This window comes from Mytilus edulis, chromosome 5 (assembly GCF_963676685.1).
Source record: "Mytilus edulis chromosome 5, xbMytEdul2.2, whole genome shotgun sequence".
Lineage (NCBI taxonomy): Eukaryota > Metazoa > Mollusca > Bivalvia > Mytilida > Mytilidae > Mytilus > Mytilus edulis.
In genome coordinates, this window is record NC_092348.1 from 94,586,100 (window position 1) to 94,612,882 (window position 26,783).

Genomic DNA, 26,783 nt, shown 5'->3' on the forward strand with positions numbered 1-26,783 from the left:
AGTGTTTGGGATAATAGGCAAAAACATGAAAATTGGTCAAAAATCAACATTTTAGGGCAATTACTTCTTAAAGGGGCACGAGCTACGAGATATATAAAAAAATCTAAAATATGAGGTTTTTTGTTCAATCATTAAAGTCATATGCAACTTCAAATTAAAAAAAATATGATGCATATGATTTTTATATCTAAATGGATAGTTTTCATTATAAAACTTATGTACATATACTTTTTTCTGAAGAAAATTCTTTCATTAATCAACATTTAGAAGTTTACTTTATTTTAATTGCTTGCAGGAAGCAATTCGCCGACATATTTTTCATATATGCAAGTGACCCTCAGCCCTTGTGTGACCCTTTTTGTAACAATCCGATGATCGCAATGCACGTGGATCTGTCATTAAATTAAACAATTGTCTGATTGTACATGTTATACATGTGCTCAATATCCATGCTTATTTGTTGATTTTTTACTATAAGGTGATAATCCGTAAACTTCGGATTCAAAACACGGCATTTAATGAGCTGCCATATTTGTTAAATCATAACAGACAGAGAGAAAAAAATTGCTGATTATATGATATATTTGCGTAAAAAATGATAAAATCGTGCACAGAAGACTAAGTTTATGATATATACATGCATTGGATCAAGAATTGGATTAACATTATTTTTCAAGTCACTCATTTCATATGACTTAAATGAAAGATTGTTAAAATAAGCTATGAAACATTGATAATGAATTATTCACTTGCAAGTAAATAATTGGACCTCATTCAATCCGCATTTTACCTATCTACCACGGTTTTTAAGATATGACAATTACTGCATTTTTACCCTCAGGTTAAAAAAAACTTACCCCCACTGGTGAATTTTATACAGACGTCACACCCTTCTCCTTGTGTCATAGCTTTAATACTCTGTACAAGATTGTCCCCTGGTAATACACAGACAAATGGAAACGTTGACTCAACCATTTGTCTTGTTTCTATGTCATAACTGGAGGTAAACACACTGATACCACTTTCCTCACTGGATAAAGCCATTAAATACATCCCCACTGTATCTGAACACAGAAATACTTATAGGTTATCATTGATCATCAACGATTAATTGCTATTTTACCTATCACAACGTTGTCAATTTCATTAGCAACGCCACATGCCTTCTTAATTTCTAGCGATAATTTCATATAACTCGACTCCGCTGAGAATTGAAATTATCAGTTACCAAAATCAAAGGAAAATTTCTTAAAATAGCAACAATTTCATATATATAGTAATATAGGAGTTAACATACACTCTCCTCACTGAATAAAGCGATTTAAAAATACATCCCTACTGATTTGATTTGATTGTTTGTGTTTTTAAAGCCATGACACTCGATATGAAAACTGACAATCCTAGTCAATTAAGATTGGAGTCACGTGAACCTACACAAAAGGGTTTGAACTAACAACCTCAGTTTTGACTGGCTAGTAACTACTTAGACCTATCAGCCATCAAGGTCCCCCTTCCTCCCCCCTCCCAAAATCCCTACTGTATCTGAAAACAGAAATGCTGATATATGTAGTTAATATTCCATCTGGCTTATTTTTTGCAGAGGTAAGACATTAGTTCACAAATCTCTTATAGAAATGTCTTCAAGTGTCTTGGAAAGCTGCTTTGAGTCACTACAGTTTAAGCTTCTGTCATAATTTTGAGAAAAAAATGTTGTTGGATGAGAATATAGAACTGATACTTATAAGTTTCTATTTAAATGTAAGACTTAGAAATTTCAAAGTACTTACCAATAGGCGGACAGATCAATAACCTTGGTTTCTCTACAAATTCTGTAGATTCAGATAGTAGAAACAAAGATATCAGGTAGGGAATGATTTGCTCAATGTCCTCAATCCTCCACTTATCATCAGCTGCTAAAGGAATTTCTTTGCAGATAACATCTTCTTCTATTAAAGTAAAAGCCAATATTGAAAACTGTCCAAAAACTTAATGTTTACATATGATGAGAATGCCTCTAGTGTCAAATTCAATATGACGCGAACAAATACATTCCTAAATGTTATATCCCAACAGATATAAATACCGAACAATATGTTAAATTTTCAACCAATTTTAGTTACCATAGCAGTTGATCAACTGAAGCATGCTTACTGTAATATCGAGTATCTGGATAAATCAATTAATCCATTTTTCTTGTAAATACACAAGTCCTTTACAATAATCTTATGTTTGAATTGGCCTAAAATATTGGTTTATGCTGTGTTTCATATAGATGTCATCATTTTAATCTATTTCATTTCATGTAATAAAAATAATTCATAACTTTTTCCACAAACCATGTAATAAGTACCTAAAGATAAAATTACTATTATGTTTATACCTGTCATTAGGACCAGTCCAAGAACATCTGTTTTAATTTTGTTATTAATGCCCTGATAGACCATTATTTTGTCTGATTTCTGACTTTGGATGCTGTAAGCCAACACAATGTTTACAGCTGTCATGTTGTAATCACTAATATTACTTTTTCTGGTGACTGCAGGCTTATCAAAGGTGACACTATTCTGTACAAGAAGAGAACCAGCTTTGCATAATCCTGAAAATAACATCATTTATTGTGAAATCATGTTATACTTCTGTAGAATATAACAAAAAAGTTGTAGTACAATATTCATCAGTACAGAATTGAAGCAGTACCTATAATATCACCATGTTCGATCAATATTGCATCATTTAAAATTTTTTATAGAAATAACACCAATATCAGTGAATTTTACCTATCATAAATTTAAGTGGACCAGTAACCCTACATTAGTGCAGATTAACCAGGAAGATGGTCTGTTCTATATAGATATAGGTCAAAGTATAGTGTTTTATTTGGTCCCAAAGTATTGCTTAAAGCATAATTACATAATAAACAGTTACAGGAACCTGATGTTCAGTGGTTATCATTTGTTGATGTGTTTCATAAATGTTTCTCCATTTTTATATAGATTAAACTGTTGGTTTTCCAATTTGAGTTGTTTTACATTAGTCATTTTTGGGGCCCTTTATAGTTTGGTATGAGCCAAGGCTCTGTGTTGAAGGTCATATTTTGACTTTTAATGGTTCACTTTTTCAAATTGTGACTCGGAGGGATAGTTGTTTCATTGGCACTCATACCACATCTTCTTATATCTACATAATTAACTATTTGACATCTATCCAATGACCATATATATACCCGTGTATTTTTCTGCCACTGCCAGTACATTAGCACAGTCTTTGACCTCTTCCTGTACAGCAATGGGATCAATCATAACTTTTATCAATCCACCTTCCAAATATTCCATGTTAAACTCCAACACTGTATTGATGAAATCTAGCCAGTTATCTTCCCATAATATTTCTGTCTTTTGCAAGAGATCACTGCAAATAAAGACACAAATAAGTTGGATGATTTTCCAAACAAGTCAAAATTTTGCAGTCTAAAATACATGTAGTAATACACATATGCATGTAAATACAAACTACATTTTTATTTTGTGTGAACATATACCTATGCATTTAAACTTTTTCTAAATTTTTTTGTTGCAATGAAATTCAGGGTTAATTTCCTACAACTGTCAATTGCAAGGGAATATTCTCTCGAATATTCTCTCGATAATAATGCACTCAACTTCAATCTTAATTGACTAGGATTGTCAGTTAGTTCCCCATTCTAAGGTCAGTGGTTTTCTCTGTGCACTCTGGCCTCCTCCACCATGTGGCTTTGAATGGTGGATAACTTACCCGTCTTCAGCATATTCAATATTTTCATTGACATCTAAATCATATCCTGGTATTTTAGGCAGTTCTAACTTTTCCGATGACAACATGAAATTTCCAGAGAACAATACTATTCCTATAACATAAAAAAGAAAACTTCAACTTTTGCTATTCAATACATACATTAAAATATTCAAACTGTTATGTTTAAATCGTTGTCCTTTGGTCTTCGGTGGATAGTTATGTTATTGGTACCATGTCTCCTTACTTCCATATATTATAGTATGTTTAACAAGGGAAAGATGTACGTTTTTACACAGTTTACCAAACACTCTAGATTATCTATATGTACCTTTTAAACACCAAGATAGTAATTGACTAATTCATCAGCAATGTTTCTTTGATTATTTTAACAAAATTGAACCTAAGTGGTTGCTAAAAACGAATTATCATTTCATCATGTCACTTTTTTAATGATTCAACCAAACAAATCGTTTTCTTTTTTTTTTATATCTAGCTTGTGCCCCTTTTACAGAAGAAATATTGTGAGACACCACAAATTCATACAGCTGTCCTACCATTTGAAAAGGTAGTTTGCTTTGGAAGATTCTATTTAAATAAATAAATTTAATAGGAAAGGTGCAAAGCAAGTATGTACTATAAATTACTAAAACCTTATTTTAATCTTGTCACTGGTTTAAAAGAATTTGCAGAAACAAAGTTTGGACAGACAAGTAGACCTCTGAGTAATGATCACTATACATTCGACTAATTCAGCAATTATACCTAATTTGATTCTATTGTTTATGGGGATGGTAGTATTTGTAAATTCAGCATTTTATACTTTATCCATATAGTGTATTTGTAGCTTCAGTTTACTTTACACATATAATGGGATAGAGGGGGAGAGGGGAGGGGGGAAATGGAATATCAAATTCTTGTTACTGTTGCATATTATGAGCTTTGTTGGATAAAAATCAACATTATACAAATGTCTATCAATACATCTCTTTCAGGTAAAAACTATCTACAGTCTGTATGTAACTGTAAATGTTTCAAAATTGAATTTCTATAATAACTCTATAAAACAGACAAATTTCATCTTTTTATTTCTTACTTGAATGTTCCAATAAACATTAATAGATATATATGTATATATCACTTAATAAACATTAATAGATATATATGTATACAAGCACTTGCATAAGGTCCATTTCTATCTGACCCCACTCATATGTTTTAATAGTATAGTAAATATTCAGTTTAGATGGTACTGAGTGCTTTCCTTTCAAAATATAAAATAGATTTAGCTTGACATTATTTCACAATAATTTAATTTTGGATGTAACGTGTCTTCTGATTGGCTGACATTATTTTGTTATGAGCCCATAGACATAATTTAGTCATGTGACCGTGACATCATCAATGTATTTTCATGGTTTTCTATGGTTTAAAATGGAATTTAGAATTAAATTATTAGAAATGACTGTAATATATTTTCTGTCTATTCGAAATAACATAAAAAATGTGGTGCACACTGTTAAATAACCTGCTACGCGCGTTATTCAGTGTGCACCAATTTTTTTATGTTATTTCTTCATAGACAGAAAAAATATTACAGTCATTCCTTAATTGTATTGGACATTATAGGTGTTTTCTATCATATTTTTGTATGCTTAGGCAGACTTTAATTTTTTTTTACCATCGTTATGTACAGCAAATCTTTGTTTTCCCTGTAGAACTTGTACAACAGCTCCTTGTAGAAGTTCATTCACTGTATCTGTATTTTGATTGAGGTCCAAATTGGAGAAAGTTATTCCTCTGTCCAAGGCAGTTTTTGATTCCTACAAGGGTAAAGTATTGGAGGTATTAAAAATACAATTCTATAGGCATACCACATAAGTAACAATAAAAATTGTGAGCTACGCTCACTGATGATGCCCCCAATTGAATATTTCGGTAAACAGGAAGTTGTTGAAGGATGAATCTGAAAACACATTGCACAGTATAGCTGACTTACAGAAACCCTGAAACCAAATTTCAGAAATCCTTGTCATGTAGTTCCTGAGATAGATGGGACGAAAATATCCATGGAACAGTTGGATGGAGAGATGTAGGTAAAACAGTATCATAACCCCCACTTTTTTTAATGCAAGCGTTTAAAAACATTTCTCTGATCATACAACTCACCTAAATAGTTAAAATTAAATACTTTTTCTAAATCAATAATTTTGAACATAGAATTCTATTTGTCTTACCAAGGAATTGTCTTTTGAAGTTTTCTGTGATATGGCTAACCAGCTGTGATAAATCAGTGTAGCCAGTGGTGTATGTATACCCTCTGAGTCGCCGAGGTCGATAGTGTAGGGCATTACTGCTTCATCCTTCACTGAAATAAAAGGTTACATTTAAGTTTGAGTTTTAAACCATCAGAGTCATAAATGTTCATGGATAGCAAAGATATGTGATTATATAAAGTTTATATGACTGTTGCTTTGTTCCTTTGATATATAACTATAAGCATTCTGATAAATTCATATTATACCAACCTCTAGAGAAGAACTCTGGCCAATCTGGTATTGACCATGAGTAGGAATGATCCCATCTAACGAGAGAACTAATTGATGGAGATTTAACATCCAATGGGAAATCTGACTGGTAAAACACACTGACATCCATTGGCTGACCTGGCAAAATAAAAAGTATAATTGGTACTTTACACTGCTAATAAATAAATGGGGAATAGACACAGATGATGACCCCACTTCCATATCATAAGAAGTTATAAAAGGACATAACTGAAAAACTGTAAAAGTGAAGCTACCTATATTTGTACTTCATCTGAGTTTTGTGGTTATTAGTATTGCGTATAAGTTTTATATCATTTGGTTGAGGCAAACTTCAGTTAGAGAACAGAAAGGAAAAATTCAGCAATTTTTCCATTTGTGAAGGGGCATAACTCAAGAACAGTAAATGTGACACCATCCAACTTCAAACTTGATCTATATTCTGTGATAAGCATTGTGTATAGGTTTAACAACATTTGATTAAGGGTTAATTTAATTAGAGAATGGAAACAACAAATCTATATTCTGTGATAAGCATTGTGTATAGGTTTAACAACATTTGATTTAGGCTTAATTTAATTAGAGAACGGAAACAACAAATCTATATTTTGTGATAAGCATTGTGTATAGGTTTAACAACATTTGATTAAGGCTTAATTTAATTAAAGAACGGAAACAACAAATCTATATTCTGTGATAAGCATTGTGTATAGGTTTAACAACATTTGATTAAGGCTTAATTTAATTAGAGAACGGAAACAACAAATCTATATTCTGTGATAAGCATTGTGTATAGGTTTAACAACATTTGATTAAGGCTTAATTTAATTAGAGAACGGAAACAACAAATCTATATTTTGTGATAAGCATTGTGTATAGGTTTAACAACATTTGATTTAGGCTTAATTTAATTGGAGAACGGAAACAACAAATCTATATTCTGTGATAAGCATTGTGTATAGGTTTAACAACATTTGATTTAGGCTAAATTTAATTATAGAACGGAAACAACAAATTCATCTATTTTTCCATTTGTAAAGTGGCATAAACTTAAGTGTTTGAATGATTAAAGTGACACCAGCAAAATTCAAAATTGATTTGTATTTTGTGGTAATAAGTATTGGGTATAAGTTTTATAACATTTGGTTGAGGCAAACTAAAGTTAGAGAATGGAAACCAACTTTGGGACATACATATGTTTGAACTGACAAGGGTAAAACTTTATGTCCCCTCCCCTACGGCTGGGCCTGGGGCATAATAAAATTGTTGTTTATTATGGTCTAAAATAATGACTTTTGTTCTAATATACTCCTTGTAGGCCCATTTCATAAATTAAATTCTTCTATTGATTTTTCGCTCTATCTAGAGGTTGATCATATCATTTCATTTCAAGAAAACATTTCATTGGTCATTAAGATAAATAATTTTACTTTCCACTGTCATTCATGATCATTTTCAAGTCAATATTACAAGATATACTCGACTTTTTATACTGATGTATACAATGTATATGTTTGCATTTTGTTTGATTTTCATGAGGGCCTCAGGGAAGATTAATTATTTAGCTAACTGTGTAACCCTCCTAAAATAAGGTATTGTTGTTGTTGATATCAAATTTCCTGGTGGTTATGAAAAGAAAGGTGAAAGAAACACTTTGACAAGATATTCAACCTTTCGAGCATTTTAAAAATAATCAAGAAAAAATGTATTCCCAGGTCTACTTACCAATCATATGAATCTCCCCTAATGTCTTGAGGAAGGACACAGGGCATGGTTTACAGTTTATAGATTTAGATTCTTCACTAATCACAGCATGTACACCATTTAAGTTAACATTGATGAGTGTTACATTGGAAGGCATGGACTGTAGAATATCATGTGCTATAACAACTCTGTTCAGGATACTACTAACAGCACTACTGTCCACATACTGATCAGGGTGTTGTAAATGTTTAGGGTTCTTCATCAAACCAGATCTGAAATTTATATTTTGCAGCTGCAGTCTAATATAGGACAGTATTGTGAATTTAGTCTGGATATAAACAATAATTATATACGACAAAAAAAAAAGAAATTATAAGAACATTTAGTGTTGGTTCTATGGTTTTGTTGGCTTGTTGTCTAACAAATCTATTCCATCAAACTAGAGAAAAAGGATACAATAGATACAGTTACAGCCTATTTCATTGAGTGTGTAGGGAAAGGTAGAATCCTTGATTAGTTTGCTTGTTAGCTGAACCGTGAAGTCATTATTTTGTAAGGTATACTACCATCCTTTTGAAGTAGTCTAGTTTTGTAGACACATAGATTGTTTATCTGTGGGACTAGTCTACTCTTAAAGGAGGGTAGTTCACCTAACCTAATAATGACTTCACGGTTTACCTAACAAGCAAGCTAACAAAGGATTCTACTTTTCCTTACACACTCAACGAAATCGACTGTACGTCTGCCTTATATCTTGACTTATATCTAGAAATTGACAAGTAGGGTCGGTTGAAAACAAAACTTTACGACAAAAGCGATGATTTCAGCTTCCAAATTGTGTACTTTCCATTTCTATGTAGCAACATTCCAACAGAACCTGCATACGGCGTATATATCTCCCAATTGATACAATACTCCCGGGCTTGTATTTCCTATCATGATTTCCTTGATAACAAGGGAGCTATTAAACCAAGAATTCCAAAAGGTGAAGGTGAAGTCATTCTGGAAATCTTATGGACGCAATCATGAGTTGGTTGACTGTTACGGAATATCCATTTCACAGATAATATCGGATATGTTCATTATGTTGCAACTACAATCCCTTTCCCTTTTCAGGAATGTGACCTATAGAATTAGACTATTTTCTGGGTTTGTAATAACATGAGCAACACAACAGGTGCTACATGTGGAGCAGGATCTGATTACCCCTCTGGAGCACCTGAGATCACCCCCAGATTTTAATGGGATTTGTTTCGCTTAGTCTTTAGTTTCCTATGTTGTGCCGTGTGTACTATTATTTGTCTATTTGTCTTTTTATTTTTTAGCCATGGTGCTATCAGTTTTTTTTTTCAATCTATGAGTTTAATGTTACTCTGGTATCTTTTGCCCCTCTTATATTTATGTTTTCTCCCCCCACCCCTGAGTCCCTAGAGTAAACTGTTAAATTAGATCAAACCCAGCATTGAACAATCAATGAAAAACTACATTAACAATAGCAGAGGGATTGTTGGGAAAATTAAAACAGTAACCATTAAATCTCCAGTTAATAAAATAATAAAATAAATTCTAAAGCCAGTACAGCACCAATGTTATCATTTCCTACCTCATCTTTGGTTCCTGGATGATAACTTTGAGTTTATCTTTTACTTTCTCAGTAAGACTATCTAACAGTCTACAGTAAAGTATTATACCATCTGTCAATTGTTGGTAGTAACCACCTAAAATAGACATAAGTAAAAATTAGTTTTTGATCATTGAAAGCTAAGACAAAGTTGTCAGTTGCATAGGAGGCACTAGTAACAGAATAAAAATGAAAGAATATATCAAATTAGGTTGGTTAAAAGTTCATTATTTTTTTTATTTTTTTTGAAGACCAGCAATAAATCTTTTAGTGAAACACATATTTTTTGGTATGTTGGTTGGTAAAGTATGTCATTACAGTAAATGCTGAGTAAACTTGCTTTTGAAGGATACACTATTGAAATACTGATATCTCATGATATGGTCTTGTAAATTAATTGGATGAGCTACAACTTTTGTGGTTTCCAACTAAAAACCAAACTTAAATCAAAATAAAACCCCAAACAAAAAATTCAAAGAACATAGTTTTACCTTTATCGTGGATCAGTTCTAGAGTCTTGTCTGCATATCCATTGGTTATCCCTATAATTGCTGAGTCATTAGATAAAGTTGTCAATACCTTGACCTTTGGCCCTAAACAATACATCTCCTGAAGGCTCAGCTTTACTTTGTAGATCTTGTAATCTTTTGCTGAAATTTGAATTTAATAAATAACAACATCAACTCAAGCTTCATATTAGAACAATTCTAAACAAACATTGCAACTCTCATTTCTCAGTTGCAGAAGATGTATTCAACATATACAAATGAATACAAATTTCCATTTGGAAATAAAGTTTAGATGATACAAAGAATTTTTTTTTTCAAGTTGAACAAGTTTTTCAAACAAATATGCAGTCAGCATTAATTATTGAAATGGATAATTTTTTAACTCTTTATTGTGGGTATCTTCCTAATAATAACAAGACGTTTCATGGCTTAGCTTCTTATAGAAACAAACAATCAAATGCTGGTCTTTCTTATTGGTTATTCAATTAATATAATGGCAAATGCAAAACATAGTAAGTCAATAATTTCAAATGCCCCATTAACTCCATCATCTATCCTTATAAATCTAACCACTGTGTCTGGAATGCTCTTCTATAGTTTGTCCAATAATATATGCCACTCTCAAGCACTGTTCTCTGGTCAGGCTGTTATCCACATAGCACGCTACTATCTCAGACAAACCTATACCATAAACACCAGAAATCTTCACCTTAGCAGCCTGGAGACAATCAACAATACCTAAAACATATCACAGTGTTATATATCAGTATGTGTCTGTGTGTAAGAGAGAGTTGTTCACCTTTTGCCTGTATTTTGTATTTTTGTTTGTGACATCATCTTTGTCTGATTAAAATATAGAAAATTGAAGTAGATGTGTTTTTATCTGTCAGTATGTAATTGCCTCCATCCTTGCTACCAGAGCTATTCCCAAAGTCTGTTACAACAATATAAGGTTTTTGATTTCATATTTGAGTTTTGATGTGATGAAGCAGTAAAGAATGAATAAATATGTTCTTTATTTATTGTAAAAGTAATGTTCTTTATTTATTGTAAAAGTAATCCAGAAGTTAATCATGAGATACCAGTGCAATAACATTCTTTTTTTTTTTATTATTTAATAGATTTTACATCAAGTTTTGATGATTGCATAGATGACTGGATGGGTTTTAGATGTCCAATGACTAATAATACATGCATATCAGGATATCAGGATGTCAACATATCAATAATAACTCAAAATAAAGATTGTTTTATTAAGATAAGGAGAAGTCTCTAATAATTGTTACATTTGACTGATCAATAATTAATGTTTATTGTTTCAAGTGAATCTATCCATAAATTTCATTGTTTTCCAGATAAAGCAAGTTAAAAAAAAAATTTGAAAACTTTCTGCAATTTTCAATTTTCAATTTTTGTTCAAAATATTATTTTTATAGATACCTATCATTACTGCTATAGCTTTGACAAATCCATTTGCTGTAGTGGGTTTCACAGGAAGTTTTAAAGCCTCTGTCATGATCATCTTTAATCCAATCTTGTCCTTTACAATCTGAAGAGTACAATATTAAATGTATTCTAAAAACATCTACCTTTAGAAATACTTCCAATACAAGTTTAGAGCAACAGAACAACTTAGTAATTTTGATCGTGTGGCAGTGTATTGCTTTACTGTTTTAAAAAGAACCAACTGCAACTTTCAAAAAATATTTTTTTTATGCAAGTCTGTAATGTTAATAATCAGAGAAGCAGCAGAGAAAGACATTTTTTACAAAAACAGCACTTTTACGGCATCTACACATGATGAAAGTAATAAACTTTGGGTGTGAGCTTGTGATACAACTGTCCCTAGTCATTGTTATAAAAAAGTACTGTGAAGTATTTTTATAACTCAGTATCACCAAAAGTGAAAAGTAAACATCTTAATCATTCATAATAATCGTAAAATAATATTGCAAATCAATGAAGGCATACTCAAGTTACTACATATTGTTGCTGATTTATCTAGCTAGGATTTAAAATACCCATAATTGGAACTTCAGAAAAGATAATCCTCAAAGGGTACAGAGAGCCTAAAATCATCATATTCAAGGGAACAGAGAGCCTAAAACCATCATATTCAAGGGAACAGAGAGCCTAAAACCATCATATTCAAGGGAACAGAGAGCCTAAAACCATCATATTCAAGGGAACAGAGAGCCTAAAACCATCATATTCAATCATTTTGGAAAGACTGAAGTAATTTCCTCATGACACCCTCAAATTCAGGTGTGTGATGTTTATTCCAGATAATGTGGATTCAATTATTTTCATGGGTACCAATTTTCATGGTTTGAGGAAAACTTGTATATTTGTGGTTCTGGAAAAGTCTACATACATTTCTATAGAAAGTATGTTATTCGTTGAATATTAAATTTGTGGTAACATTGTAACCATGAAAGCCACGAAAATTGATATCCAACGAATATTAATGAATCCACAGTAAACAACGACATACTTACCACTTGTGACTGGACAATAGACTTCATAAAACAGCCATTATTCAGTAATTGTGGATTAAAGTCTAGCATATCCCATATAAAATCTTGTAGACAAAGCCAAAGTTCTGAACAAGCTGGTGCTTCATTGGAAAATCTTTGTGTCAGCTCTGCAAAATCAAATAATGAGAAAAGTAAGACAAGATTACTTCCAATAATTCTTAGAATAATTTTTTTTTAAAACAAGAATTATTGTCCAAAGTACAACATGCTCTTCCTGAATTACATTTCAGTACCTACAGGCAATTAAAACATTTAAATTTGTTTTTCACCTTAAAAACAAAGTCCACCAAAAATTAGTAACCTTTAGGACTAATACAATATTCGCAAGTGGCTAAAAAAAAAAAGAAAAGTGGTAGGTCAGGTATACCTTTTTATTCTTATACCTACAACAATCAACTTTCAAATCTCTATTGAAATCGATCTGAACAAGTAGCTAATTCACTATTCAATCTACTCAAAAAATGAAAGTCTTGATGTATGGAACAGACCTTCATGATCCAAATGACAAACTCACCTGGACTATTTGGATGTGATATAAAATATCCTCGAATCTGTCTTCTGACATCATAACTCAGTAATGATAAACTTAGGTGAGCCATTAGTGTTACATCATCTTTATTTTTAGACACAAAATTTTTAATTGCTTCTTGTTCTTGCACAGTACGAGCAGTAACAGGTATCAGACAAAACGTTTTTCCTGAAATTATTTTTCAACATTTATATTACTAGTAGAAGCGTTCTATTTTATAAGGAAAGAGAAGAACAACATTTCAATTTTTTTTGCAGAATGGTGAATAAATGTTTCAAAAAATATTTTCAATTTACACCTATATTCTACATTTTCTAATTGCTTTTAATATTTTGTAAGTTAGAGAAACGAGTTGAGTATGCAACTAAAAATCACTTTATTTACCATTTTAATGGTTTCTTTTAAAACAAATTTCAATATCATAATTATTTATGGTGATAACAACAAATAACTACAACTAACCCATAGTCTTTCTTTTCCTTTTGAATGGTTTTAAAACAACATGTCCATTAGCACCACCAAATCCAAAGGAGTTTAAACCAATATAACCATCTGTAAGCAAAGATGATTTTACAAATAAAGCAACATATCTTCAATCCACACAATTCGTCATTGCAAAATTGTTTTGCTGAATTATGATTGATTGTTGGTGTTTTAACACCATTATTAAGCGCCACTTTTTGGGCTATTTCATGGAAGCCAGTTTTTCTTAGTGGAGGAAGCCGGAGAAAACCTGCTGAATTATGAAGTGTAAAGAATATTATCTAATGTGCAAAATAACAATAAACTTGACAAAGTTTGTAAAAATAGAAATATATGTGTCCCAGGTATACAGTAATAGGGAACCAAGTCCCATAATCATGTGTCAATGTTCCCTGAAATTTTGATGAAAATCATAATCATTTTAAAATTTTACCTTACAATGAAGATATGTACTAAGCCTCAAGTTGTTTTGACTGTTCCAGACCATATGAGTATTTGGACCGTATACGTATACTCATACGGTCCGACCGTATGAGTATACGCATATGGTCCAGTAAGAGCTGACCATACATGTTGTTGGATCATATGGGTTAAATTTAAACAAACATTTATTTTTAGTTTTATAAATTGTTATCATTGCAATTAGATGGATAAAATGAACAAATGAACAATTGAAATTAAATATTTGTTTAATTGTATATCTGAATCCTATTTTGGTATTCTTGCCCAAGGTGACACTTGCTACCACAAGTAATGTAATATATTTTACAATTACATGTTTGCAGGTCATTCATGTTCCTTTGCATTTGCATTTTTTTGTAAAGTTTCTAATATTCTAAAACAATTGTCCTCCCACATTATGTTTACTTCCGATATCGTCAATTTAATGATTCAATTAATGTATTACTGATCGACATGCTAAAAACAAGATAGTAACAGATTTAATTAGCCTGAATTTTTTAAATAGTTAAAAAATAAGGATTTTATTTCAATTACAATTGAACTTTTCCATATTAATTTGAGAGTTAAGTTATGTTGATCTGTTACATGCATTTGTAACTTATAAACTTAAGCAACTTCTTAATCATATTAATCAGACCGTACTCGTACGGTCCGACCGTATGAGTATTTTGAAAAAGTACGCATACGGTCCAGACCGTAAGCGTACGGTCCAAATACTCATACGGTCTGGAACAAGACCAAAACTTTATGTTAACTTCATTCATAGAATACTACCTTAAAATAATTTGTATGGGGAACTGAAAACACTATTCTATTAGTTTACTTTCCAATGACTTTACAAACCTTTCAGCTCAGTAGGCTCTTTAACAACTACTATTTTCCCCTCCTTAATGGCCTCAATATTAGGATTATGAGTTTTAAAGTTGATCTGTGGAGGTATGATACCATGTCGTGCTGCTAAAATACATTTCACTAAACTTGCCAATCCTACAAAAAATATAATTTTTTCACTAAGTCTACATTATTCTACAGAAAATTTCATTTGACTATGTTATCATAAAATCTGATGTGACTGTCACATCAATAATATTTATACAAATGATAGCAATACAGAAAATAACAGACTATATGCCAAGGTTCAGAGAGCAGAAAGTGATAAGTGGCCTACTTCCAGCTCATAATAATATAATGCTTTATCCAATGATATCTATTTTAACCTGGTGTTTTCTGGTCTTTGCCAAGAAAAATTCAAAACAAGATATAGCTGATAACATTTTGTATACTTTTGATATTTTGAAATATAACAGCACTCTATAAAAAATGCCACTTTATGGCCCATTGACTGCACACATTTGTAAATATACCTCATATTTTACTTATGAAACAACATGTGATCTGCATTAGATAGAAATCGACCTTATGTAAATGATATATCAGTAAATCTGTTTACTAGCTGGTGGAAAAAAAAGATCCTATACTTAAAGCCTGTAACTGTTTGAAAGTTGAAGTGCTATACATGATATAATAACCCTACACAAAACAGACCAACAATCATCTTTTAGTTGAAGTGCTATACATGATATAATAACCCTACACAAAACAGACCAACAATCCTCTTTTAGTTGAAGTCCTATACATGATATAATAACCCTACACAAAACAGACCAACAATCCTCTTTTAGTTGAAGTCCTATAAATGATATAATAACCCTACACAAAAAAGACCAACAATCCTCTTTTAGTTGAAGTGCTATACATGATATAATAACCCTACACAAAACAGACCAACAATCCTCTTTTAGTTGAAGTCCTATACATGATATAATAACCCTACACAAAACAGACCAACAATCCTCTTTTAGTTGAAGTCCTATACATGATATAATAACCCTACACAAAACAGACCAACAATCCTCTTTTAGTTGAAGTCCTATACATGATATAATAACCCTACACAAAACAGACCAACAATCCTCTTTTAGTTGAAGTCCTATACATGATATAATAACCCTACACAAAACAGACCAACAATCATCTTTTAGTTGAAGTCCTATACATGATATAATAACCCTACATAAAACAGACCAACAATCATCTTTTAGTTGAAGTCCTATATATGATATAATAACCCTACATAAAACAGACCAACAATCCTCTTTTAGTTGAAGTGCTATACATGATATAATAACCCTACACAAAACAGACCAACAATCATCTTTTAGTTGAAGTCCTATACATGATATAATAACCCTACATGAAACAGACCAACAATCATCTTTTAGTTGAAGTCCTATACATGATATAATAACCCTACACAAAACAGACCAACAATCATCTTTTAGTTGAAGTCCTATACATGATATAATAACCCTACATAAAACAGACCAACAATCATCTTTTAGTTGAAGTCCTATACATGATATAATAACCCTACATAAATCAGACCAACAATCATCTTTTAGTTGAAGTCCTATACATGATATAATAACCCTACACAAAACAGACCAACAATCATCTTTTAGTTGAAGTCCTATACATGATATAATAACCCTACATAAAACAGACCAACAATCATCTTTTAGTTGAAGTCCTATACATGATATAATAACCCTACATAAAACAGACCAACAATCATCTTTTAGTTGAAGTCCTATACATGATATAATAACCCTACATAAAACAGACCAACAATCATCTTTTAGTTGAAGTGCTATACATGATATAATAACCCTACATAAAACAGACCAACAATCATCTTTTAGTTGAAGTCCTATACATGATATAATAACCCTACATAAAACAGACCAACAATCATCTTTTAGTTGAAGTGCTATACATGATATAATAACCCTACACAAAACAGACCAACAATCATCTTTTAGTTGAAGTGCTATACATGATAAAATAACCCTACATAAAACAGACCAACAATCATCTTTTAGTTGAAGTGCTATACATGATATAATAACCCTACACAAAACAGACCAACAATCCTCTTTTAGTTGAAGTCCTATACATGATATAATAACCCTACACAAAACAGACCAACAATCATCTTTTAGTTGAAGTGCTATACGTGATATAATAACCCTACACAAAACAGACCAACAATCATCTTTTAGTTGAAGTGCTATACGTGATATAATAACCCTACACAAAACAGACCAACAATCATCTTTAAGTTGAAGTGCTATACGTGATATAATAACCCTACACAAAACAGACCAACAATCATCTTTAAGTTGAAGTGATATACGTGATATAATAACCCTACACAAAACAGACCAACAATCATCTTTAAGTTGAAGTGATATACGTGATATAATAACCCTACACAAAACAGACCAACAATCATCTTTAAGTTGAAGTGCTATACATGATATAAGAACCTTATACAAAACAGACCAACAATCATCTTTTAGTTGAAGTCCTATACATGATATAAGAACCTTATACAAAACAGACCAACAATCATCTTTTAGTTGAAGTCCTATACATGATATAAGAACCTTATACAAAACAGACCAACAATCATCTTTTAGTTGAAGTCCTATACATGATATAAGAACCTTATACAAAACAGACCAACAATCATCTTTTAGTTGAAGTGCTATACATGATATAATAACCCTACACAAAACATACCAACAATCATCTTTTAGTTGAAGTGATATACATGATATAATAACCCTACACAAAACAGACCAACAATCATCTTTTAGTTGAAGTGCTATACATGATATAATAACCCTACACAAAACAGACCAACAATCATCTTTTAGTTGAAGTGCTATACATGATATAATAACCCTACACAAAACAGACCAACAATCATCTTTTAGTTGAAGTCCTATACATGATATAAGAACCTTATACAAAACAGACCAACAATCATCTTTTAGTTGAAGTCCTATACATGATATAAGAACCTTATACAAAACAGACCAACAATCATCTTTTAGTTGAAGTCCTATACATGATATAAGAACCTTACACAAAACAGACCAACAATCATCTTTTAGTTGAAGTCCTATACATGATATAAGAACCTTATACAAAACAGACCAACAATCATCTTTTAGTTGAAGTCCTATACATGATATAAGAACCTTACACAAAACAGACCAACAATCATCTTTTAGTTGAAGTCCTATACATGATATAAGAACCTTATACAAAACAGACCAACAATCATCTTTTAGTTGAAGTGCTATACATGATATAATAACCCTACACAAAACAGACCAACAATCATCTTTTAGTTGAAGTGCTATACATGATATAATAACCCAATCATCTTTTAGTTGAAGTGCTATACATGATATAATAACCCTACACAAAACAGACCAACAATCATCTTTTAGTTGAAGTCCTATACATGATATAATAACCCTACACAAAACAGACCAACAATCATCTTTTAGTTGAAGTGCTATACATGATATAATAACCCTACACAAAACAGACCAACAATCATCTTTTAGTTGAAGTGCTATACATGATATAATAACCCTACACAAAACAGACCAACAATCATCTTTTAGTTGAAGTGCTATACATGATATAATAACCCTACACAAAACAGACCAACAATCATCTTTAAGTTGAAGTGCTATACGTGATATAATAACCCTACACAAAACAGACCAACAATCATCTTTTAGTTGAAGTGCTATACATGATATAATAACCCTACACAAAACAGACCAACAATCATCTTTTAGTTGAAGTGCTATACATGATATAATAACCCTACACAAAACAGACCAACAATCATCTTTTAGTTGAAGTGCTATACATGATATAATAACCCTACACAAAACATACCAACAATCATCTTTTAGTTGAAGTGATATACATGATATAATAACCCTACACAAAACAGACCAACAATCATCTTTTAGTTGAAGTGCTATACATGATATAATAACCCTACACAAAACAGACCAACAATCATCTTTTAGTTGAAGTGCTATACATGATATAATAACCCTACACAAAACAGACCAACAATCATCTTTTAGTTGAAGTGCTATACATGATATAAGAACCTTATACAAAACAGACCAACAATCATCTTTTAGTTGAAGTCCTATACATGATATAATAACCCTACACAAAACAGACCAACAATCATCTTTTAGTTGAAGTCCTATACATGATATAAGAACCTTACACAAAACAGACCAACAATCATCTTTTAGTTGAAGTCCTATACATGATATAAGAACCTTATACAAAACAGACCAACAATCATCTTTTAGTTGAAGTCCTATACATGATATAAGAACCTTACACAAAACAGACCAACAATCATCTTTTAGTTGAAGTCCTATACATGATATAAGAACCTTATACAAAACAGACCAACAATCATCTTTTAGTTGAAGTGCTATACATGATATAATAACCCTACACAAAACAGACCAACAATCATCTTTTAGTTGAAGTGCTATACATGATATAATAACCCTACACAAAACAGACCAACAATCATCTTTTAGTTGAAGTCCTATACATGATATAATAACCCTACACAAAACAGACCAACAATCATCTTTTAGTTGAAGTCCTATACATGATATAAGAACCTTACACAAAACAGACCAACAATCCTCTTTTAGTTGAAGTCCTATACATGATATAAGAACCTTATACAAAACAGACCAACAATCATCTTTTAGTTGAAGTCCTATACATGATATAATAACCCTACACAAAACAGACCAACAATCCTCTTTTAGTTGAAGTCCTATACATGATATAATAACCCTACACAAAACAGACCAACAATCCTCTTTTAGTTGAAGTGCTATACATGATATAATAACCCTACACAAAACAGACCAACAATCATCTTTTAGTTGAAGTGCTATACATGATATAATAACCCTACACAAAACAGACCAACAATCATCTTTTAGTTGAAGTGCTATACATGATATAATAACCCTACACAAAACAGACCAACAATCCTCTTTTAGTTGAAGTGCTATACATGATATAATAACCCTACACAAAACAGACCAACAATCCTCTTTTAGTTGAAGTGCTATACATGATATAATAACCCTACACAAAACAGACCAACAATCCTCTTTTAGTTGAAGTGCTATACATGATATAATAACCCTACACAAAACAGACCAACAATCCTCTTTTAGTTGAAGTGCTATACATGATATAATAACCCTACACAAAACAGACCAACAATCCTCTTTTAGTTGAAGTGCTATACATGATATAATAACCCTACACAAAACAGACCAACAATCATCTTTTAGTTGAAGTGCTATACATGATATAATAACCCTACACAAAACAGACCAACAATCATCTTTTAGTTGAAGTGCTATACATGATATAATAACCCTACACAAAACAGACCAACAATCATCTTTTAGTTGAAGTGCTATACATGATATAATAACCCTACACAAAACAGACCAACAATCATCTTTTAGTTGAAGTGCTATACATGATATAATAACCCTACACAAAACAGACCAACAATCATCTTTTAGTTGAAGTGCTATACATGATATAATAACCCTACACAAAACAGACCAACAATCATCTTTTAGTTGAAGTGCTATACATGATATAATAACCCTACACAAAACAGACCAACAATCATCTTTAAGTTGAAGTCCTATACATGATATAATAACCCTACACAAAACAGACCAACAATCATCTTTTAGTTGAAGTCCTATACATGATATAATAACCCTACACAAAACAGACCAACAATCATCTTTTAGTTGAAGTGCTATACATGATATAATAACCCTACACAAAACAGACCAACAATCATCTTTTAGTTGAAGTGCTATACATGATATAATAACCCTACACAAAACAGACCAACAATCATCTTTTAGTTGAAGTGCTATACATGATATAATAACCCTACACAAAACAGACCAACAATCATCTTTTAGTTGAAGTGCTATACATGATATAATAACCCTACACAAAACAGACCGACAATCATCTTTTAGTTGAAGTGCTATACATGATATAATAACCCTACACAAAACAGACCGACAATCATCTTTTAGTTGAAGTGCTATACATGATATAATAACCCTACACAAAACAGACCAACAATCATCTTTTAGTTGAAGTGCTATACATGATATAATAACCCTACACAAGACAGACCAACAATCATCTTTTAGTTGAAGTGCTATACATGATATAATAACCCTACACAAAACATACCAACAATCATCTTTTAGTTGAAGTGCTATACATGATATAATAACCCTACACAAAACAGACCAACAATCATCTTTTAGTTGAAGTCCTATACATGATATAATAACCCTACACAAAACAGACCAACAATCATCTTTTAGTTGAAGTCCTATACATGATATAATAACCCTACACAAAACAGACCAACAATCATCTTTTAGTTGAAGTCCTATACATGATATAATAACCCTACACAAAACAGACCAACAATCATCTTTTAGTTGAAGTGCTATACATGATATAATAACCCTACACAAAACAGACCAACAATCATCTTTTAGTTGAAGTGCTATACATGATATAATAACCCTACACAAAACAGACCAACAATCATCTTTTAGTTGAAGTCCTATACATGATATAATAACCCTACACAAAACAGACCAACAATCATCTTTTAGTTGAAGTCCTATACATGATATAATAACCCTACACAAAACAGACCAACAATCATCTTTTAGTTGAAGTCCTATACATGATATAATAACCCTACACAAAACAGACCAACAATCATCTTTTAGTTGAAGTCCTATACATGATATAATAACCCTACACAAAACAGACCAACAATCATCTTTTAGTTGAAGTCCTATACATGATATAATAACCCTACACAAAACAGACCAACAATCATCTTTTAGTTGAAGTCCTATACATGATATAATAACCCTACACAAAACAGACCAACAATCATCTTTTAGTTGAAGTGCTATACATGATATAATAACCCTACACAAAACAGACCAACAATCCTCTTTTGTTTCGTATTTGAATGTTCCAAAATCAATCAAAGTCTTATCAATAAACATGTATACATGATCTGATGCAGCTCATATGTAAAAGAGGAACGAAAGATACCAAAGGGACAGTCATACTCATAAATCGAAAATAAACTGACAACGCCATGGCTAAAAATGAAAAAGACAAACAGACAAACAAAAGTACACATGACACAACATAGAAAACTCAAGAATAAACAACACGAACCCCACCAAAAACTAGGGGTGATCTCAGGTTCTCTGGAAGGGTAAGCAGATCCTGTAAACTACTGGAGAACTTGATGCTATTTCAATTACAAGTATAATAAAGTTACAAACCTGCAGTTGCTTCACTATGGCCCATGTTAGCTTTAACAGATCCAATTTGTAATGGTTTCTCTCTGGTAGAACATATAGCTTCTGTAACACTCCTTGCTTCTATTGGATCACCTACCTACAAAAAAGGATAAAATAACAAAAACAGGTGGTAATTATAAGTCAAGTATATATTCAGTACCAATGCCTTAAACTAGTGAAATTTTATTCAGACTAGCAAGTATTTGCAAAATTTTGTTTAGACACATAAAAATGGCAGAATATATTGGTCTTCCCACTAGAAGTTGAAAACGTTATTGGTGCAGACAGAGTTTCTACCATAGAGCAATCCTTTACTTCCTAATTTGTTATGTGAGGGAAAGTGAAAAAAAATTATGGACAAGAATTAAACCAATTCTGTCACTAAAATATCAGTGCTAACTATACTGAGAAAAATGGAATTCCAAGTCTTTCCTTCAGTTGCCATAGATCTTCTTATTTTAAATATAAACAAGATGTGGTAGGAGTGCCAATGAGACACTTCCAATATATTATTGTAAATCAGAAGGAAGGTATCAAATATCTATCTTAAAGCCTGAAGTATGATTAGAAACTACCTACTGGTGTACCAGTGCTGTGAAGTTCCATGAAGGCAATGTCATCAGACTTTATTTCAGATCTTTTGTAGATTTCTTTCATCAAAGCACACTGACAATCTTTGCTGGGGAAAGTGATGCCTGCCATGAAAAGAATAGTAATAACACTTTTAATTAAACATTGGCATTCTAAGTTCATCGTAGTATGTTTAAAAGTATTACACAAACGTTTAGGTTCTGATACCATGAATCATTTGATCACTGTAATATAAAATGCTTTTAAACAGGAGTGAAACTGCTTTTTCTTTATAGTTAAAACTATTAATATTTATAAAACAGAAAATGAGAAAAAGATTTCAAGTGTTATTATGAAACAAATGTATTATTTTTTTAAACTGCTTTGGGTTTTCCAGTAATTAATAAACTCCATTGCAAAATACTTGATCCCATATTCTAAACAAGTACATACCATCAGGATTATAGCCATTACAGCTTGTTTTCACATCAATTACTGAGCAATATATTCTCTGACACAGACTTGCCTGTCTAGAAATAGAACATTCAATGTAAAGCAAATATAAAATAACTATGATATGGACAGCGGCAAATCATCAATACAGCCATAGATATGTGAAAGTAGGCGGTTAAAATTAATGAGGGAAAAAAAATGTGTCCATAGGACACCATGGTTCCCTGGAACTTTCACAATTTCATGTCAAATAAAGCATGTTAGCAGAAAAACATACAAAATTGTCTGGAATAGAGCAATTGCTGTGTTTATCCATTATGACTGAACAAGTACAAGCAGGCCTCGGTGTGTGATATATTCTAGTTGTGTTGAAACCCCATTGGTGGCCTTCAGCTGTTTTCTGCTCTATGGTTCGGTTGTTGTCTTTTGACAAATTCCCCATTTTAAAAATCATCTCACCAGATCATAGTTGTGTTGCTCTATATGGCAAATTCTAAATTTCTAATTCTAGCATGATGTTTGGTTGTACTTATTTGAAATATTAGCCATTTATTGGCTTCAGATGTTTAAATGCTGAACTTCCAAGCCATCAATTAACATATCTAATATTGGTAAAATTCTTACCTAGTAAGTAATATTGACACAACACCCTCAGCTCTCACATATCCTTTGGCATCAGTATCAAATACTCTGCTCTGACCTTCTGAACTTAACATCCCAAGAAAACTCATCTGCTGCAGATAGCTTGGATTCAGTAATAAATTGCATGCTATTGAAAAAAAGTAAGTGGACAAACATTAAAATAAGTTTTTTTCGATTTAAGCTTTTTAATTTTACAAGCTACATATGTTTTTATAAACTTTCTTCCCTCCCCCTAAAATAATTATAAATGTACTTTCTCAAACAAATGCCACATCTGTTTTGCATGAATTAACTTGTTCACAACATACAATATTGACACTTGTACATCTATCTTAGAAGACCTATGGTGACCTGTAATTTCGCTTATTGTTGGATTACCCTTTGCTGAAATGTATAAATCATTGCAAATTAAAAAGGCTTGCAGTTTTGTTTTTTTGTAGACAATACTAACTTGTATCTTGACTATGAAGTTCTAAATACAAGTAAGATTTATTTACATCTCAACTGTCACAGTAACAATGTATATTCCAGACTTGTTAGAGCTATTTTCCTAATCCATGTAGTTTAAAGGTTTGGTAAGCTTGTTTGCTTTGTTTGTATATTTGTTTGCTCAAGCATTATAATTAAGTTTTACAATTGCAATCAACAAATAGTTGGGGATTCAGTTTGTACAATGTTATTGGATGCTTGAGCAAAGATTTATACAAACAATGCAAACAAAACAACCAAACCTTTCAACTACATGCTTTAGGAAAATAGCTCTAAGTTAATTCATTAAAGTTAACACAATATTTGTAATAGTCTAGTTAGGTATTTATTAATATATGTAACTAACCTGTTACTAAAGCAAACTGACATCGTCCAGTCATTAGATCTTGTACAGCCATCTCCATAGCAGACACACTAGAACTGCAGGCTGTATCCACTGTTGCACTAGGTCCAGTAAATCTGAACTGGTTCATTAAGTGACCAGTTATCATGGAAACAGTGGTACCTAAAAACAAAGTTATCTTTTTGTTTACAAATCTTGGTTTTTTTTATTTTGCATATATCAAAATATAAATATTGAATACAACTTTTTTCACTATTAAATTCTTAAAAATTTTAAAGAAGAAAAAAAAGGTTGTACCATACTAGGCGAATTTAAAAAGTGTTTCAATTGGTTTCTTACCAAAATAAGTTTCCAAAGAACTTCAAATTAATTTACAGCAGTTATCCTAATGCTAGCAAAGGTTTGATTTGCTTGATTGCTTTGTTGGTATTAAAATTTGCTCAAGCATTGTGAGGAAGATTGACGTAGATCTAAACACAATATAAAAAGTTGAAGCAAACATTAGTACAAACAAAGCAAGCAAGCAAACCTAATCTTTAACTTGGTGGTATTAGAATAACAGCTGTAACTAATATTTCAAATGGAAAAGTACAGAACTAACAATTTGATGTCTGAACTTACAGTATTTAGAATCTCCACACCGTGATGTTTCCAGCGGATCATTGTCTGGTATAAAGCATGCTGTGTATGTCCCTGTAGTGTTAGAATGTAACACACTTAGTGGTATTCCAGAATCTGTAATACACTCATACGACACTTCAAATAAATGTCTAAGTAAGGGATTCATATTGTGGGCCTGAAATATACATGCATCAAATAAATGGAGAAACATAGAAACAAAACTTTTTTAAGCTTCTAGCTTTTAGTATGTACATGTAGCATGTACCATATCTTTAAGAAATATCTAAGTCTTTGTGATTTGTTAAATTTCAGTGATACTCTTCTAAAGCTCTGATTTTCTTTTCTAATAAAAGAATTTTCTAAACACAGAAGATTCAGTTTCTTTTCCTGTATTCTTAATTATATTTCAATTCTAAAAACATCCCATCTATAATTAAAAATATTTGTAGTCAATTTTTTTTTTTATTAAATACAAAATCTTAATTCAACCTTTGTATAAATGAAAACCAACCTCAGAATCTGTAAATCTAAAGAAGCCTGCATCAAACTTATCAATACCATTAATAAGTCCAGCACGAGGAGGGGTATCATACAATCCAACAGGCCATCTTGTTTCCCCAATCATGTCTTTTCCATTTATTAAGTTGTTCCAAAACTCCTGGAAAATATAATTTCATTTTTCTTAAAAGTTTTTTTATCAATTAGCTACAACACTTTACAGCTGCAAACACCATAAACTATTAAAGAACAGAAAAAGATATTTCAAACAACTATATTTTCTCTAATATATGTATTAATAATAAAAGCCTTTGCAATTTCTATTTCAAACAATTTCATATATACTTTTTTAATGTGCTGTTCCCCTCTCCCAAGTCAGGAGCATGTAATTTAGTGATTGTTGCTGGTTCCTATCTGTCATATTTCGTTTCATTTGTTTCAATTTTTTCACTTTACTGATAAAACCTCATGAAAGTTAATTAAGCAGTTTGCTAAATTTAAATCCAATATTATAACCTACATACATCAATGTTATCAGACTTTGGTAATCTACATGACAACCCTGCTATAACTGCCTTCCCTTCAGCTCTTCCACCTTTAAACCTCATCTTCAAAATTTCCTAAAATAAG

At 31.5% G+C, this 26,783-nt stretch overlaps 1 protein-coding gene across 2 annotated transcripts in view; it reads right to left on the minus strand.

Moving 5' to 3' along the window:
- The window catches only part of LOC139524841 (fatty acid synthase-like), a 42,573-nt gene that overhangs the window by 14,600 nt on the left and 1,190 nt on the right, over nucleotides 1–26,783 (minus strand). For both annotated transcript variants that reach the window (XR_011664871.1, XM_071319949.1), the window contains exons 2-26: nucleotides 26,678–26,773; nucleotides 26,167–26,313; nucleotides 25,656–25,830; nucleotides 25,038–25,196; nucleotides 24,185–24,329; nucleotides 23,561–23,637; nucleotides 23,113–23,232; nucleotides 22,520–22,630; nucleotides 15,003–15,146; nucleotides 13,677–13,766; nucleotides 13,200–13,382; nucleotides 12,647–12,792; nucleotides 11,589–11,697; nucleotides 10,719–10,886; nucleotides 10,131–10,289; nucleotides 9,622–9,736; nucleotides 8,040–8,290; nucleotides 6,297–6,434; nucleotides 6,006–6,136; nucleotides 5,450–5,591; nucleotides 3,772–3,883; nucleotides 3,224–3,408; nucleotides 2,381–2,596; nucleotides 1,788–1,946; nucleotides 858–1,064 (exon numbers count right to left, since the gene is read on the minus strand). Coding sequence is in view for 1 of the 2 variants with exons in the window: in XM_071319949.1 (XP_071176050.1) it covers nucleotides 858–1,064; nucleotides 1,788–1,946; nucleotides 2,381–2,596; nucleotides 3,224–3,408; nucleotides 3,772–3,883; nucleotides 5,450–5,591; nucleotides 6,006–6,136; nucleotides 6,297–6,434; nucleotides 8,040–8,290; nucleotides 9,622–9,736; nucleotides 10,131–10,289; nucleotides 10,719–10,886; nucleotides 11,589–11,697; nucleotides 12,647–12,792; nucleotides 13,200–13,382; nucleotides 13,677–13,766; nucleotides 15,003–15,146; nucleotides 22,520–22,630; nucleotides 23,113–23,232; nucleotides 23,561–23,637; nucleotides 24,185–24,329; nucleotides 25,038–25,196; nucleotides 25,656–25,830; nucleotides 26,167–26,313; nucleotides 26,678–26,761 (3,673 nt within the window). In the remaining variant the exon portion in view is untranslated. The remainder of the gene's footprint in view (nucleotides 1–857; nucleotides 1,065–1,787; nucleotides 1,947–2,380; nucleotides 2,597–3,223; nucleotides 3,409–3,771; nucleotides 3,884–5,449; nucleotides 5,592–6,005; nucleotides 6,137–6,296; nucleotides 6,435–8,039; nucleotides 8,291–9,621; nucleotides 9,737–10,130; nucleotides 10,290–10,718; nucleotides 10,887–11,588; nucleotides 11,698–12,646; nucleotides 12,793–13,199; nucleotides 13,383–13,676; nucleotides 13,767–15,002; nucleotides 15,147–22,519; nucleotides 22,631–23,112; nucleotides 23,233–23,560; nucleotides 23,638–24,184; nucleotides 24,330–25,037; nucleotides 25,197–25,655; nucleotides 25,831–26,166; nucleotides 26,314–26,677; nucleotides 26,774–26,783) is intronic.